This window comes from Semicossyphus pulcher, unplaced genomic scaffold (genome assembly GCF_022749685.1).
Source record: "Semicossyphus pulcher isolate SPU_LCO1_2020_fin unplaced genomic scaffold, fSemPul1.0.p SCAF_21, whole genome shotgun sequence".
Lineage (NCBI taxonomy): Eukaryota > Metazoa > Chordata > Actinopteri > Labriformes > Labridae > Semicossyphus > Semicossyphus pulcher.
In genome coordinates, this window is record NW_027211695.1 from 12,293,032 (window position 1) to 12,311,026 (window position 17,995).

Here is a 17,995-nt window from a genome sequence, read left to right on the forward strand (position 1 = left end):
ATAAAGAGATTTTACTTGTGGAGCTAAAAAACTATAACAATATGAATGATCTGAACTGATCTGTGAAATGAAAGGAGTTTGGTTAACTTGATTAATAAATGTTCCAAAGTAGAGGCCTGTACCTACTAAAAATATGATTTTATAGCCGTGCTAGCCGCCCTAAAATGCTAAATTAAAGTAACCATTAGCATTGTCTCAATTCAGGGGCTGCTTCCTTCAAAGGAGGCGGTCTATGGAGGATGCGTCCTTCGTAGCCTGTGTAGACACTAAGGCCGAACTGAAATGAGACAGTCTGGTCTACGGAGGATTACCGTACGTTAAGACACCAGCTGTTCCCGCCTTGCATCCCAGAATGCTTTCGCCTAGCAACAGGTAGCTTGCTGGCTAACTAGCATCAGGTAACTTAACCTTTTATTTTAAAGATAAGTTGAAGTTTCTAGGCCCCTTTTGTTATTTGTATTTTGAGCTATTTGATTGAGTTGTAACCAAAAACATTTACATCGTCCGCAAAAGAGTCCGGCATCTCGTTTGACTTGCTGCAATAAATCTTGGGATACGTTGGGCCATGAAGGATGCACCCAATAGATCCTTCATGGTCTTGGAAAAGAGGATGCATTTGTCGGCTATATCTGAAGGAGCCTTCAAAATAGGACGGCCTTCGATGCGCTGCTGTGACGCAATCAGCCTTCAAATACGTCCTTCGAAGGCTGCAGCTTCTGGATTGGGGCACAGCTCTAATAACAGGAGTCACAAGGAAGCACATTTACTCAAGCAAGAGTACAGATAAACTAAAATAAGTTGGAGAGATGGTGGATGGAGTTATTAAACAGAAGGTGTGAAGTGTATCTTTTGACTAAATGGAAGTTAATAATATAGCGACATGCTTGATTCCAGTGAACGGTTTCCAATGAGAAATACGCTGCCCTCACTTAGAGACTATTTTTTCAGAGGAGGAGAGAGTACTGATAAAGAGCTTTGACACATGATGCAATTATCATCACCTTAAGTTCAATATTAGCGAGATCAAAGAGCTCATTGTGTATTACCAGAGGAATGTCCTGGTTGTCATCCATACAACTACATTGGGGTCTAAATCAATTGGATTTTTGTTTTGTGAGGTCACAGTGACCTTGACTTTTGACCTTTGACCACCAAAATCTACTCAATTCATCCTTGAGTCCAAGTAGATGATTGTGCCAAATTGGAAGAAATTCCATCTAGGCATTCCTGAGATATCATGTTCACAAGAATAGGATGGATGTGGAATTACAGTGACCTTGACCTTTGACCACCAAGATCTAATCAGATCATTCTTGAGTCCAAAAGGACGTTTGTGCCAACTTTTATCACAATTAGCCTAGGAATTTTTGAGTTATAACCAGAAACATGTTTTGTGAGGTCACAGTGACCTTTGACCTTTGACCATCATGATGTTATCAGTTCATCCTTATGTCTAAGTGAACAAGTGCGCCACATCTAAAGAAATTAACTCAAGGCATTTCTGAGATATCGCTTTTACTAGAATTGGACAGACGAACAACCCAAAAACACAAAGCCTCCAGCCACAGCTGTCCCGGCGCACATGTTGCAGTCCAGGCTGTGAAACGTCCTCACAGTATAAAGCAAAAACTGTCCCTCTGAAAGACATTTCCACCGGCTGTTTCTGTGCCGAGCTAACTGAAGCTCACCTCATATTTGGAGACTGTTCAACTGAAATCATTGGAACTTCAAATCAAAGAACAATATGTGAAAATAATGAACATTAACTTTGCTCCAATGTGTAAATCAGTTGGACGGGGAATGTCTCATTGAATTATTATTCATTTGAAACAAGACCCAAACAGATTAGCACCACCGCTAAATTTATGAATAAAACAAAGAAACATGTGGTGACCTGGACTCCTGAAATGTCCCACAGGCGACTAACACAGATGAGTCTTTACAGGAAGCAACATTAAGCCTCATATTACGTGTTAGTTAACTGATAATGCCTCTTTATTGTTGACAGATCTCTGCCTAAAGGATTAACTGCCTGGAAGGAAACATCGATGCAGATTTAGAAACTGCCGGACAGATTCAGGTGCACAAAGGAAGTAAATAGCTGAGCTAATGTGTCCATCGAGAGAGTATGAACATGGTTTCTTTGTCTCTGTCAAAGTCAACAAAAAGAAACGGTAAAATAAATCCAACTTCAGCAGCAGCTCCAGTTTTACAGCTGTCAGTCCTGCTGCGCTGTGATTGGTGGAGGAATGAGCTCCAGCTCTTCTTATTGGTCCATCCTTTCCATCTGATTGGTCAGTTCCAGATACTGTTCAACAACTGGTCCTCTGTGTTTGAGCCAACATGGCCACCGTAGTAGGGCGTCGATCCGTTCGGGGGGGGGGCATCACACTCGAGAGCGTCGGAGATCATCAGGCAGAGCTGCGAGAAGGACGGCCGCTCGTCTGGTCTCTGAAACGGGAAAAAAAACATTAAAAGATTCTGTATTCAGACAGAAAAGGTTTGACTTAAGACATCTTGAAACAGGTCGCTTCTTACGTCCTGCCAACACCGCTCCATGATGTCATAGATGGCAGGCGTGGCCATTTTAGGCCGATAAAGTCGATGACCTTTTGTCACCAGAGTGACCACCTCATGATTCTGACTCTGTTCAAACGGCATGCGACCCTCTGTGAACACCTCCCACATCAACACACCTGGAAACACCAAAGACAGAAGAGACAGGAGCTTTAGTGTTCAAACTATTTTTCAGCTTGCAAACAATGTTTTTAAGAGTCTGTTGCACTGTTGGCATGCCATCAGACTCATGGATGGGTGACAAGCATGAACAGAATTCACCCAAGACTCCACAGCAAATGGGAATCGGGTGAAGGATAATAATACCAACCAGAATCATCACTGCAGGCAGTCTTTATCTGTCACGCCCTTACACCAGAGAATTGATTGTATCTGATGTTGCTTTTTTATCCTTCACAAAGGTTTTCTCTCTTAAAGGAACAGCCACAAACAGAGTGTGTCAACCTTAAAGCTAGTTTGCAAAGCATTTGAGAGGAACTAAGGTAGAAAACGTAAGTGTTTGTTCATGAGTTGATAGATGGTAAAATGATCTACATAGAAAATGAAAATCAAGGTGCATTTCCACCCTAAGTACTAAGAACGTTTGGCTATGTTGTAACCTTAGTTCTCTGAGTGAAGAGATACAGATTGTCTACTGTCTAAAGTCCTGTAGATAAATCAAATAAGTCTGCTGACAAAATAACTAGAACATAAGATAATCAAGTTGTGTTTCCACCCAAAGTTTTAGTGTCAGGAAAAACTAAAGATAAAAAGTTCTTTCATCATCTTCTGTTTTTCTACCACAGTCTTAAGACCCTGGATGATAAAGAAAACTAGACAGTAAAAATGACTTTAAGTGTAAGTTCATAAGTTAAATAATGAAATTGTCTAAAAAGAAGATGACAATTAAGTCCAATGTCAACCCATAGTAGCAGGAACTGTTGGTGCCAGAAACAATTTTTCAAGATACCGAAAGGTTCCTTCATCCCGTTGTTGTCTGCATTTCCACCCCAGTCTTGACCCTTGAAAATTAGGCATATTAGTCCACTGAAATATGAATTTCTAAAGTGCCTAAAAAAGATGTGACAATTAAGTTGTGTTTCCATCCAAAGTACCCAGGAACAACTTTCATGGAGCTAAAAGGCTTCTTGATCCCGTTCTTGTACGCATTTCCACCGCAATTTAAAGCCCCCCCCCCCAAGATTAACCAAGGAAGTCTGCTGACATGAATTTAGTTATAGTTGAATTGTTAAGAGATGCTCAAAAGAGGATGAGAATAAAGATTTGTTTCCATCCAAAGTACCCCAAGATTTTAGTGCCAGGAACAACTTTTCAAGGTACTAAAACGTTCCTTCATCTCGTTGCTTTCTGCGTTTTTGTCAAGTTCTAAAGACCCCCGAAAATAGTACGCTTATAAATAACTTGTAAGTGTTAGTTTGTAGGTCCATAAATCCATCTCAAGTACCAGGAACTTTAGTGCCAACTTAAGGTTCCTAAAAGGTTCATTCAGTCCATTATTGTACACATTTTCACCCCAGTCTTAAGACCCTTAAGAAAATAGGCAAATGAGTCCGCTTCAATAAGAATTTCTCAAGTTTACAAGAAGTTGTGTATCCAACCATAGTACTCAGAACTTTTAGTCCAAAGAACAACTTTTCAAGGAATTAAAAGGTTCCTTCATCCACGTTTTTCCACCGCCATTTAAAGAATTGAAAGGATTAACAAAAAAAGGCTGCCAAAAAAAAAAAAAAAGAGGATGATAATTAAGATTTGTTTAAGTACCCGGAACTTTTATTCCCAAGAAGGTTAGTAGAATAAAACAAGTGTTTCTTCATACATCAGCAGACTTATGACATAATTTTGCATCCAGCTATACAACAAGGTACTTGGGTAAACCCTGGGACTTAATTTAGACCCTGGTTCCTGTGGTGAAACACACTGACTTTTCCAAAGGTTCCTAGTCCCTGGGGAAAGTTATTGCAGTGAAAACACAGCTTTTGGCAATAAATGAACAACGTCCTTTACCTGCCTCCAAATGAATGCTTTGATGAAGTTAGAGTTTACCCACCGTAGGACCAGATGTCCGACTTGCTGCTGTATTTGCAGAAGTTGAAGACTTCAGGGGGCGACCACTTCACCGGAAATTTAGCACCCGATGAGCTGGTGTACTGGTCGTCTAAAACGTACCTGCAAAATACACAGAAACATTTAATAGTAAAGTAAATGCTAACGTGTCTTAAACCTGCATTCTTTCTACTGGTTGCATAAAGAAGTCTATGAGAAAATGGTCCTCCTTCTCTCTTGATTTATTCCCTAAGTAAACATTTTCCTAATGAGTTTATGGTCTCAATCTCTCTTCAAGTCTTTTTCAACACAGCATGATGTTCATTTAGTCAGTGATGCTCCCATTTAGAGTCACAGAGACCAGAAAGCAGGAGAGGGTTTAGGGATGGGATACCTGTGATTGAAAATTATCTACACAGACAGAAAAACATCTACAGTTCAGTTGTACTTAAAGATACTCTGAGGAGTAATTAGAAATTGTTTAAAGCCTGTCTTTTTATGCTAGCCAAATAAGCATTCAAATTAGCAAGCGCAAGCTATTAACTTAGCATTTGCTTATTTCTTTGGCCTCTCCAGCTACAGCTCATTATGGTCACCTCTGGCTCCAAGAGACAACAAGACAACAGCGGCCAAATGCCATCTTATATCTTCAAAAGATTTTGACATCACGGTGGCTACGTCCAGTTTTACAAAACGTATGTTCGTACCTGGCCATGCCAAAGTCTGACACCTTCACCACCCGAGAGTCGTTCACCAGACAGTTTCTGGCAGCCTGCAGGAGAGAAGAGAAGTGGTCATTCATACAACATGTCTCTGAAAAGGGTCCTGAGTCTTCAGGTATCAACATAATACAGTCAGGATGAGAACAGAACCCACACTGTGATATTAATGTAACCTTACCAGGTCTCTGTGGATGAAGCCGTTGGCCTCCAGGTGCTTCATCCCCTCGCTGACGTCCAGGCAGATGCTCAGCAGGGACCCCAGCCCGAAGCTGCCCCGCTGCTCCCTGAGGAAGTTCAGCAGGCAGCCAAGCGCCATGAACTCTGTGACGATGTAGATGGGCTTCTGCTGGCTGCACACGCCGTACAGCTGCACCAGTTTAGGGTGAGACAGTTTCCTGTAGAAGTTACAGACAGAGATGCATGAACAAGTTTAAGGTGGTCAACTCCTCTGCTGAGTCTGCATCTTTCCCAGAATCAGGCATCAAACATAAGCTTTAAAGTAAGATTATAACAAACTGGGGCATCAACAAACCCAATTTTGACTGATTGATATGTAAATCAAGCGGAGGACAGGAGGGTTTGATGTTTCAGTTCCTACTCATCTCCAGTAGAGGGGGCAGAAGTTAAATGCAGATGTAGAGTTTGAGTAAGAGGGTAGTTAACCCTTGGATGCATGACCTACCAATACCTACACTCTTCCATGAGCGGGGTCAAAAATGACCCCAATTAGAATCAATGCGTTTTTGCAATAAGACTTAAGACATTTCTTTAATTTTGATTAAAGATGATCATTTTCATTATATTTTGGTCAACAAAAGAGTGATTTCATTTTTGACATGTTAATTTATCACTTTTTATCACAAAACAATCAATCAATCAGGTATCAAAAAATGTCAAAATCCATTGTTTGTGTGTCCGTCTGCCTGTTTGACTATGGAGGACGAACAGAGAACATCCAGTAGGACCATAACACTGTCCACGCATATGTACACACACAAACATCTTCTCTCTTCTCACTGTGTGCAGCTGTCACAAACTCCCTGCTTCTGGCTGTGACCATTGCACACAGGGGTACTGCATTTCCAACAGCAAGTGGTAGCTTCGCGCACACACGCTCGCAAGCACGCACGCACGCACACACACACACACACTTTTATTACAAGGAAGTTATAAATATGGTAAGAGTCTCACTCTCTACACAACAAATGCAGTAATGTTACCTTACTAAACTAGCTAACATTAAAGTACTAACATTACTTTGTAGTTAGCTAACTAGTGCCTACTTTGTAGTTAGCTAACACTAGTGTGCAGTAATATTAGCTACCTTACTAAACTAGCTAACATTAAAGTACTAACATCCCTTTGTAGTTAGCTAACTAGTGCCTACTTTGTAGTTAGCTAACACTAGTGTGCAGTAATATTAGCTACCTTACTAAACTAGCTAACATTAAAGTACTAATATCCCTTTGTAGTTAGCTAACTAGTGCCTACTTTGTAGTTAGCTAACACTAGTGTGATAGTGTTATACTCCATCATAGAAAAGTCATGGATGTGGAAAATAAGTTCATAAATGAAGATAATATTTACATGTATGTTGCTGTGTAAAAATGACCTCCTGGGTGGTGAGACTGCTGACATCAGATGTGTTAGTTGGACAGTAAATGTATACTGACAGTCAGAGTTGATAAGAATCAAAGCCCCGCTTATGGAAAAGTGGGGTAGTGATACAAAAACTGCAATTTCTTAAAATTAATGATTTTTTTTTTATGAGGAATACCTGAAATATGAAAATATAAAAACTTTTAATTTCAAAGATTTTGAAGAATAACACGCATGGGGTCATTTTTGACCCCACTTATGCATCTAAGGGTTAAATTGCATGTTCATTTCTAATCTCTCCTTCTTCCTTTGTCTCTCCCTTGTTTTTCTTCCCCTTTCTCTCCCTCCTTATCCCCCCCCTCCTTACATCATGACCTTGGCCTCCTCGATGAAGTCCTCCTCGTACATGGCTCCCTCTCTGATGGCCTTGATGGCCACTTTGTGCTGCGCCCTCCACTTCCCGAGCCTCACCAGACCGAACTGACCACTGCCTAGCTCCTTCATGAAGGTCAGCTCGCTGGGGTTGATCTCCCACTTCTCTGCGTGAGGGAAACAGAGAGGAGAAGGAGGAGAAGGAGGAGCAGGAGGAGCGTAAGAAGACAGTTTATGAAGGTAAATATCAGTGAAGAGATGTTTCAGCACTCACCATAGCTGAAGCCAGCGGTGGACGGAGCAGACCTGTCCTGTTTCCCAACAGGATACCTCAACCTGGCAAACAAACCTGAAAGGAAGAGAAAGGGAGACATCTTCAGATTAATAGGAGGAGGAGGAGGAGGACAAGGGGAGATGAGAGGTGGAGGAGGAGGAGGAGGGGGTGATAGGGGGCAGATGAAGAAGAGAGGGGGAGGAAGAGGAGAAGAGTGTAGGATGGAGAGAAGGAGGAGGGGGAAGAGGAGGATGAACAGCAGGAGGGGGAGGAGAAGGAGAGGAAGCAAGAGGAGAAATTGCAGGAGCAACAGGAAGATGAGGAAAAGGAGGGTAAGAGGTGGAGAAGATGGAGGGGGGAGGAAGAGTAGAAGAAGGATGAGCGGCAGAAGCTCACAGAGCTGCTAGCATGCTGCTAAGCTAGGCTAGCTTCAGATACACAAACAGGTGCGTGTGGATGTTGTGTTGTTTACCTGCCGCGTTGTGTTTGTGGTACTCGATGAGGTCGGGGATGGAGCTGAACAGGTGTTTCTCAGCCAGGTAGAACTGCTGAGGGGAGCTCTGCGTCTCCTTGATGTGGTAATGTTTGATAGTAGCGCCGCCCTCGCTACAAACACAACAACAACAACACAGTTTAACATGCATCCAGCTTTTACAGGCTTCAATATATAATGAGATAATACAATGTCTTAATGCCAATAGTTTTATTTGAAGCCTGCAGTGGATTTAATTGAATTAAATTTAAATTAGGTTTCGTTTCAGAGAAACATCGTGTTTACCCTGCAGCAGATTTAGCGTAGAGCGAGACGGTGTAGGTCCCAGCAGTACTCGAGTCTCTGACTATGAAGCCTCCTTCTTTGTCCTGCAGGGGGCGACACAGAGACAGACAGGTCAGACACTACATGAAGTTTTACATTTTGTTTTTGTTGTTTTAAAGCTTTTGAAGATGGAAATAAACAAGCGGGAAAGAGTGAAAAATTGAGGTAAAGAAAGATGTTTCCAGACGAGCTCACCTCCTTTCTCAGCAGTTCCTCTGCCTTGTTCCTGTTGACTTGTTTACTGTACCAACTGCAACAAACACAAACATCCCTGTTACAGTTATACCTTCACACTTTTACTAAAGTGAACTTTGTCTTTATTTTGATGACATATTTCCTATTTCATATGTATGTTTATGTTCTCCAGGGGCTGCACAAAAAAGAAATGTAGAAGTACAAGTACACATAAAGGCACCATAACTATGTGATGATTAACAGACTCACAGGAACTGCTCCAGGTTTCCGGACTTCTTCTCTGTCACATAGTTACTTGGGATGTAGCCTTCCTCGCTGTGAAACACAAACAAACAAGGGAGGGTTTAAATATTACATAAATGACCTTTATTTGTTTAAAAATATTATATTCCTACATTCTAAAATGGATATCCTTTAAATAAAACCTGATCATCATGTTTAAAAGTAGTTGTGTCTTGCCATCACAAATGTGGGATTCGATTTTGTGTCCATCTTTAGTCCAGCTTTGCAAAACTGCTGGCTTGATGGACTGTTACAAAGATCGTAAAGAGGCATGAGTGTGTGTGTTACAAACTGTAGTTAAACCCCCAAAAATCATATTCTAATTTCTGAAAACTATCCAAAGACTTCTCCTAAAATAATGGCGTCAAATCCTCCGGATCTTAAATGCAACACTCTGAATAAGGCCTAATATCCAAAGGGAATATGATGATCACATGACCCGTATTGTAATCAGAATATTGTCATAGTCAGAATAATACTGATCCGAGTTAACGGCTCATCAAACTGGACACTGCTCAGCCTCACTTTTTGTTTGAACTCACCTTCAGGACTACAAACATGACATGTGTCTGTACATCATGATTATCACTCACCCGTACTTGTTGCGCGCCTTATACCAGTGGACGTCACATTTATCCAGGATGACGTACTCGTCTCCTTTCACCAGGCTCAGGTCATGCGGCTCGGTGCCTCGGAAGTCGTACAGTGCCACCACCATCTCCTCCTCCTCTTCACCATCTTCCTCTTCATTGTCATCATCATCGTCATCAGCCTGAGGGAGGGGAGGAACGGGCCGTCGCTGCTGCAGGGGGACAGTAATGACGAGGTAGGTGGTATGTTCTGACTGTGGTTGATATGTTATTTTAAATGTGTGTGTGTGTGTGTGTGTGTGCACGGTTAGCGGTTACCCTCTCATTATTACGGTACTCTCCAGGAATTGGCGGTAAAGGTTTTCTTGAAACTAAAAAGAGGAACAGAAACGGAAAACCAGGTTTCAACATTTCATCTTTACTTATTGACTTTAACCTCTTATGTAATACCGTAATGTTTAAAGTCACACAGTTAATCTAGAACTGAAGCTTATCGTTATGTTGCAGAACGTCTGAATGAATCAGCAAATGTCTTAAATTTAGCATTTCCTGTTTTTCTTTCACACTTGGTAGTATTTTCTTGTTACAGGGATTACTCTCCTGTTTCCATTTTACTACTTTCACTTTAAATAAAGCAGCTTTATATTACTTGTAAGTACATATACTTAAAATACCTCAACTTCTGACTGGGGTTTGGTTTGATGTGCTGCCAGACTGTTTTCATTTCTCTTTTTTAACCACATTTATCTGATAACATGACTAACTGGTCTGTTACTTTAAATACCGTCAAACACTATAGTTCACATTCAAATAGGGCTTAAAATAACGATTAATCTATTTAAGGTTTCATTTTACGGTTAATCCATTAACTGTTTCGTCTCAGAATTTCTCAGAGTCCAAATTGATACCTCCAAATTTCTTCTTTGCCAAACCAACACTCTAAAACACCAAGCTTTTTAATTTACAAAATTACAAATCCTCACATTAAGAAGCTTTAACCAGCAAATGCTTGACATTTTGCCTCAAAACCCGCTGAAACGATTCAACAATTATCACAATATTTGACGATTAATTATAATTATAATTAAGCTGAAGCTTTAATAAATCCAAAAGTATATCAAATTCTGCCTCAGCACTATCAGGACCCCTAGAATAATCTTCAAACTTTAAAACAAACAATTTAGAGGAAACTTAACTGAGCCAAAATTGGTAAAAGTGCTTGAAGTACTCATTACATATGAACAGACATCTGTGTGTAGCTTAAAAAACCAAAACTTTGAGCCTTAAAAGCCTAAAAAGATAAACAAAATGTCTGAAGCTGCAGACAGCTTTAAAAAAAAGAAGTCATTTTTACACTAAATCTTGTAGTATTTTTACAGTGTTTTGAATAATTCTACTACTAGACGGAAACATCTTTAAACTGAACAATAATAAAGCAGAACAGCTGAGTGATTGAGGTTATGATGTTGGTGTATCTTACTGTCTCCAAACAGGTTGTACTCCTCACAGCCCACGGCCTGTTTCTCTGCCTGGCGACAGCAAAGCCACGCCCCCTCCTGCCAGAGCTGAGGGTGGAACTTTGTCAGGACCACCAGGTTGTCTTTGATCTCTACAGACAGAAATGAAGTCATGTTTGAGGATGTAGGTATATAGAAAGTTATAATTTTCCTCCTCAATATATCGACATTTAAATAACTCAGTTTAGCTCATGTGAACAAAAGCTGTTGTATTTCCATGATGAAAACACAAAAGTTTAAATACTAACTCATTTAGATACTTATTTGTAAGAATTAAGTGTTTTTTTCCTGAATGTCTTTAAAGCTAAAAAATAGATTTGGTGGCCACTCGGGGCACCAAAAACAAGCTCACGACATAGACACGACACTAGCAGTTAACTTTGCTGTATGCAGACATGTTTTCAAATACTGCTGAAAACGACTCAATGAAAACTTCGACAGTAAACCAGAACAGTAAATTTACAGGCTAGAAAACTGAAACAATGAGCCGAAAGACACTTTAATGCTTAGTAAGAAGTGACCGTATTTCAAAGAGAGGGCTTGAAAAGCTACTTTATCAGCTAATGCTAATGCTAACCACCTTGCTAATGTTAACTTATTTTTGATTTTGAAAAACAGATTATAAACATTATTTCTGCAAAAAAGGTGAAAAGGTTAAGTTTTAAGATCCTGATTAAAAGGTCACTGTGGTGAATAACTGTCAATCACAGGTAGCAACGCCCCCAAGAATGTAAAGATCTCTCATAAATCCCAGCACGTAACAACCTCAAAAAAAACCTGCTCTATTGTCAGCTGTTTTGTGCATGTAACCATGACAGCCATGACTTGAGAACCCTGTTCTAAATAGAAGCTAAATGTTGGACTCTTTTCAAAAAGTACAAGAGCGATGGAAACAGTGGGGGCTGCTGAGCCATGTGAGAAAACCAGTTTCAGGTATGTGGTTAAAAGTGTGAAAACATCTTTGCAGACAGCTCCAAAGAGAATAGAATAGAACAGTGGTGACTGACCCTCTTTGAGGCTCTGGACCCAGACACATCTGCTGTCGTGACTTGGAGCGAACACGTACAGAGTGTTGGTATCGTACACGACCTAAACACAAACAAAAACAATGAAGTGATTTTTTTAAATTTCATAAATAGTAAGAATATGTGCAGCGTATCACTATTTAACAATGTGTAAAATATTATCAAATTAATACTCTCCTTGTAAACCATAAAAATGGCCTTTGACCCCACTGTTGAAGGTTCATGTGTCTTTTAAATTATTGTCTTCATGCCTGTCCTACAACCCTGAAGTATGGGGGAATTTTTTTTATTCTAATATGATATAAATGTTAAGTTTGAGGTTTATTCTTGTGTAAAACTTAAAAAAAACATCACAGGGTCCAATTACATATCCTTTTAGAAAAATTGAGAAAACTCTGACTGTAGCTTTTACTCTTATTTATATTTTGGCTTCTGTTTTAGCTGTTTTTATTTTATCTTCACTTTGCTTTTTAGTGTCTTGTTTTATGATGTGTTTCTTTGCTTTTGTTGTTCTGTGTAATGCACTTTGAATTGTCTTGTTGCTGAATTGTGCTATATAAATTAACTTGCCTTGCCTTGCCTAAAGGGGAATTCCATTATTTTCAAATTTGTTCCCAATTTTTCCCAATTCCTAAAACTGTTCCCAATGTTGCAGAGATGTCTAATAGGTACAAAAAACTTAGTAGTTTCTTTAGCTGGTAGCATTTAAATTATAAAGGTCCAGAAATCTGCTTAGAAAGCAGAACGATCTGACCGTTTTTATAGCTGCAGAACCTGCCAGAGAATCTTCATGTTTTAAAGCTGTCTTCAGTATTAAGGTACATAACTGATAGTTGTCTTTTCATCCACAGGTTTACTGCAAACAGGAGCTGCTAACAGCTACTTCGGCATAGTTTTAATGGTGACAAAAATGCAAACAAATACAAGCTTAAAAGTCCAGACTCAAACATAACCCCCAATATCTCTCACTGTATCCATTGCAACATTATGCTTCCTGTTTACTGCTACTGAAGCATAATTTGAGATGTGGTTCGAGCAATTGGAGCATGGTTATCTCTCAGTTGACTTCGAAAACCCCTGTTCCAGATTACTTTAAATACTTTAGTTGTAAGTAAAACTAAAAGTTAGCACAGCTGAAATGTAGCATAATAATGGTCTGAACTTCGACCCCTCAAATTTAAAGCAGGAAATGGCTGGTTGTTGGATAATAGTTTTACTTTTCACCCTTTGGTTTGTATTCCAAACAGGTTTATCTTTCTTGTTGGGTTGTAACCTCTGATTGCTTGAATTTATTGATCAATCTGACTTTTTAAACTACAAGAATGATGTGATGTGTGTTTGTACCTGAAAGGGGTATTTATTCTGGCAGGGGATGACTCCTCCTCCCATCTTGACGATCTCCACACACCTGATGCAGCTCAGCTCAATCCAGCCTCTCCTGAACTTCTTCTGTGGATGGTAAACAAGTCGCAGGAGCTTTTAATCTTCCCGTTTTTGTAAATATGACATCAACTACACAGAGACATTTAACTTTTTGTTGAGTTGATTGTTTCATATTTGATTTTAATCCGCTCTACAGGTTAGCAGAATTGTGCTTATACCAGGTAAACTTAAACCACAACATGTTTCAATAATTGTGATTTTTAATTCAACTTAAACTTTTTCTTTTGTTTCTTATTCTTGTCTAGTAAAAAGAAAGTGACAGCCAGAAGCAGATTAGCTTAGCATAAAGGCTGAAAACAGCTAGCCTGGCTCTGTCCAAAGGTAACAAAATCCACTGACCAGAATCTTGAAAGCAACCAATTAACACGTTACTGATGTGTTTGTTTAAAGTGTACAAAAATATGTTAAAACATTTCTTCACTGGAGGTTGTGACTTCCAGACTGACCAGGCTAGCTGTGTCCTCCTGTAAAAGGTCTTTATGCTAAGCTAACCTGCTTCTGGCTGTGGCTGCAAATTCATTAAATATACCAGTGTAGTTAAATTCTCACTGAATAGATAGCCAACATAATCAATTTTTGTCTTCTAGCAATGACTTCCAGACAGACCAGGCTAGCTGTTTCCACCTGTTTTAAGTCTTTATGCTAAGCTAAGCTAACCTAACTGACTCTAAACTAATATAAGTGACCTCTGCTTTTCCGTCGTAGTACGTCAGCCGGCTCTTGGTGAGGACAAACAGTCTCTCCTTGTAGTTCTGCGGTGATGTCCTCTTCTTCTGCTGCGAACGCTTGATGAGCGTCTCCTCCAATAGCAGCTCGGCACTCATCCTGGCCCTGCCCACGCCCTCAGCCCATTGGTGGATATCGTCAGCAGGCTGGAGGCTGGAGCTGAGCTGAGGAAAGGCAGACGGTTTTAACTTTGGATACATTGTTTCCTTCCAGAAGATAACTCCCCTCAGCTAGTCTTTTCACCTCTTTCAGTGCATTGTTTTAATATTAGTTAATAAATCTACTTCACTACTTTTGGAAGCTTATATTCTACTTATGCTCCACTAATGTTATTTGACAAATTCACATTGGCCTATATGAATAAAAAACATAAGAAACACAATTTTAACATTGTTCAACAGTGATTTAACATATTACTTGACATATTTAATACTTTTACTTAGGTACTCTAACTTTATTTAAAGCTTATACATTTGTACTTTCACTAAATTGATTCAGTTTTCGAATTCAGGACTTTTACTTGTATTCCAACACGGTAGTTTTACTACTTTTATCTAAATTAAAGGTCTGATTACTTCTTTCACTGCTGCAAAACACAGAATTATAGTAATTTTTAGGTGGCGTCCGTGCAGGGTTGCCAGGTCCGCGGTTTTCCTGCTGAATTGGGCTACTTTTCCAGTGTTGCCGCGGGTGGAAAATTTTCTCCGCTGGTTGGGTAGACCTGTTTTGCATGCAAATTACATGAATAATAGGCTATCTATAAATAGAAATGTAATTATTAATTAATTAATTTTTTGTATTATTTTAGATTAAATAATTTATTTATACCCAAATCCTACCAAACAGACTCCATATCATTCAAAACTACACACAATGGACATGGGACATGCATGCCCACATAACAAACCCACACACTCTACTTTGCCACACAGTTAGCGAACTTAAACTGCACACAGTCCACATCCGTTCAGTGCACTGTGTGCTGTCAGCTAGCCAGCTATTGTCAGCAGTGACACCTGCAGAGGAATCCGTGAACACGCCGGACAATTCAAGCTAGCAACTCCGGCCAGGGAGAAACATGACGCTCGGTAAGTGGGAAAAATACGGGAAGAAATACACAAGGGACTGGTAAAGTGAAAACGGAATCAAAGAATGGATAGGACATGTGGCTGGAGATAATACACTTTTTGTCAGTACTGTATAACCGAGACATAGACTGTATAAAAAGATGGACGACATGACAGCTCCCTAAAAGTGAAGCCAAAACATTTCGGGCGCCACCTGCTGACTGGCTGCAGTATAGATCATAAAGCCCGCCTCCTCCATGCTAACAAATGACATGGGTCAAACTATAAAATCAAAATATACGCCCAATACATTTTTCTCAAACATGGTTTCTTTCATTATAGCTAGTTCTTATCATGCTGATTTACGTCTAAGTGTTCATTTTTCTGACAAGTTTATTTTTAATTAGTTATTTGATGCTGCCAAATTGATGATTAACAGCTCTGTTGACAAATTCGGCTCCTGCAGCCAATCAGTTCCGGGAGAGCACAGCGGAGGACGATCCGCGAGTGGAAACGTAACTAAAACAATCACTACAGTCATTGAAGTTTCCATTCCTGTGAACGTTAACCTCAGACCAACACAGAGAAGCTATTCTGCTGTTAAAAACGCCGGCGTGTGGGATCCCTTCTGTTTTTCCGGTAAGTTAAGTGTGTGTTTGGGTTAGCACAAGTGGCTACAGCCACTTCACTCGCTGATCTCTACTGCGCAGTCTCTGGCTCCATATGACGTCGCCACCGCAAGATGGCAGCGCCTATCACAGGGGCTATTTTGGCATCAATTTCGTATGCCAGTTTTGATAGCATCCTTCTCTCACTCACCTTTATGATCGTCTGAGTTTAATTAATCTGTGTATTTTATAATGCATTTGGCAATGATAGTAATGCTGTTAGACTTTAAGAGCAGTGTATATGGTTTGACAGTGGTACACTTTAAGTTCTAGTATTGGGCCGGTTTTTGGGCTGGTTTTATTGACCATTGGGCTGGTTTTGATTGGCCATTGGGCTGGTTTTGTCACACAGACCTGGCAACCCTGCGTTCCGTGTGTCCGGCAGCACTTGAATGCAGCAAAACGAAGCCACTTTACTAAGCGCTCCCAGTACACTTACAGGTGAATAAGCTTCATTTCGGTGTGTTTAACGTTATAAAAACACATTTGTGACGTTTATGTAATATAACTCAAGCCTTTTCTGTGTTTCCATATAATAATCTGATGTTAAAGCAGTTGTTTATGGTTAAACTGCAGCTCTTATTCGCGTTAAGTCAATCTTGTTGGTCCGCGGTGTAGTCATCTGACAGCAGCAGAGTTAGCGCAACAGCAGTTAATGTAAACAACTAAATAAAGTGTCGTAAAGTCCTGAATAGTTTCTCTTACCTTTAGTCTTCATTCTCTTGTTTTTTAGACTCATCAGTGAGCGTTTGTTTCCCACGTCGCTGTAAATCCGATGAGCTGGATTCAGGAAATGAAGAGAGGGAGGCGGACACACAAACACAGAGAGAAGCACACACACAGAGAGAAACTTCCTCACTGCTCTGTCCGCATTGTGTGCGTGTGTGTGTGTGTGTGTGTGTGTGCGTGTGTGTGTGGGCGCGTGTGCGTGTGTGCGTGCGTGCGTGTGTGTGTATGTGTGTGAGAGAGAGAGAGAGAGAGAGGTCATTGGAGTGTGAGATCATTTGACTCGTCAGATCAGATAGAAAGCAGAGTGGAAAAATCTAAGTTAGCTTCTGCTCTATAATTTAATCTATATTTCTGATGAACAATTTAAGTTATTCACCCTACTTAAAGTCATTTACTGTGACGTCATGCTCAGGGTGGGCAACTCAATTGACCAAAGTTCTGCGCTTTTTTGTTGAAAACTGAAAATTCAACAGATAACAGAAAAAAGTAATGGGTCATAAGTCAAAACAATATATTTGTGAAGTACTCAAAGCTAAGTCACAACAGCTAACGTTGGCTTTTCCTAGCAAACATAGCTGTTTCTTAGGTACTATAAATGCGGCCCACTAACAGTAATGTTAGCTAAAATTACTGCTTGCTAGCTATCATCATTGCTAGCTTTCCTATGGTATTGTGTCACCCTTTCAAGTGGTAATGTTAGCTAGTAAGTGGTTAAAGGCTAATGTTAGTCTAAATGTAGCTAATGTGGCAATATGGTGTTTTAGAATGAAATATAGACCTATATAAATGATAAAATTGATAACAATGAAAAACCCTTGCTCCTTCGTCTCAGTGTTTACACATGATGTAAAATAAGCATGTGGATGTCAAACTCAATTGAAAAGATCGGCCCAATTTTAGCCCCATAGTCATGATACCAGAATCAGGATCGTAGCAATGCATCAATATTGAAGATTGAGGAAACTTTTCAAGTGTGGCTAATTTAAAGAAAACGTGCATATTTAACTCAAGTTTCAGGCTGAATACTACAGTTGATATGGTCACTTCTGGGTCCAAAAATCCAAGATGACGAAGTCCAAAATGACGAACTCTAGGCAACAAAACAGTAGTCCACAAACCAAAGGGTGACATCACTGTAACTACATTAAATTCTTCATACAGTCTATGGGTTAAATTAAACTGTTTAATAGCTTTACCCACCAAATTGTGAGAGTTAATTTCTGCGTTATGATGTTTAGTGCTTTGTGTGATTGTGTGTGTGTGTGTGTGTGTGCGTGTTCTTCCTTGAGTGATTCACAGAGACGGATGCGATGTGGTTTTGTTCACGTCATTCTTTCACTTCCTCTTTG

General features: G+C 40.0%; 1 protein-coding gene across 1 annotated transcript; it reads right to left on the reverse strand.

The window, feature by feature from the left end:
* Positions 1 to 1,475: 1,475 nt before the first annotated feature.
* Positions 1,476 to 16,699, reverse strand: tec (tec protein tyrosine kinase). Its single transcript, XM_069672238.1, has 18 exons — positions 16,623 to 16,699; positions 14,143 to 14,346; positions 13,358 to 13,462; positions 11,996 to 12,077; positions 10,952 to 11,080; positions 9,790 to 9,842; positions 9,475 to 9,683; positions 8,849 to 8,914; positions 8,600 to 8,654; positions 8,366 to 8,448; positions 8,060 to 8,193; positions 7,588 to 7,662; positions 7,309 to 7,480; positions 5,521 to 5,737; positions 5,328 to 5,392; positions 4,625 to 4,743; positions 2,539 to 2,696; positions 1,476 to 2,451 (listed from the first exon to the last, which is right to left on the reverse strand). The coding sequence occupies exons 2-18, from the start codon at positions 14,278 to 14,280 to the stop codon at positions 2,296 to 2,298; spliced, it is 2,016 nt and encodes a 671-aa protein (XP_069528339.1). The 5' UTR covers positions 14,281 to 14,346; positions 16,623 to 16,699; the 3' UTR covers positions 1,476 to 2,295.
* Positions 16,700 to 17,995: the final 1,296 nt, after the last annotated feature.

Excerpts from the sequence above, each read along its gene's own strand:
- tec (XM_069672238.1), bottom strand. The coding sequence starts at position 14,280 with ATGAGTGCCGAGCTGCTATTGGAGGAGACGCTCATCAAGCGTTCGCAG. Across the intron at positions 8,194-8,365 it reads TACGCTAAATCTGCTGCAGG|CGAGGGCGGCGCTACTATCA; the intron begins GTAAACACGATG and ends TTGTGTTTGTAG. Across the intron at positions 5,393-5,520 it reads GCTTCATCCACAGAGACCTG|GCTGCCAGAAACTGTCTGGT; the intron begins GTAAGGTTACAT and ends TCTCTCCTGCAG.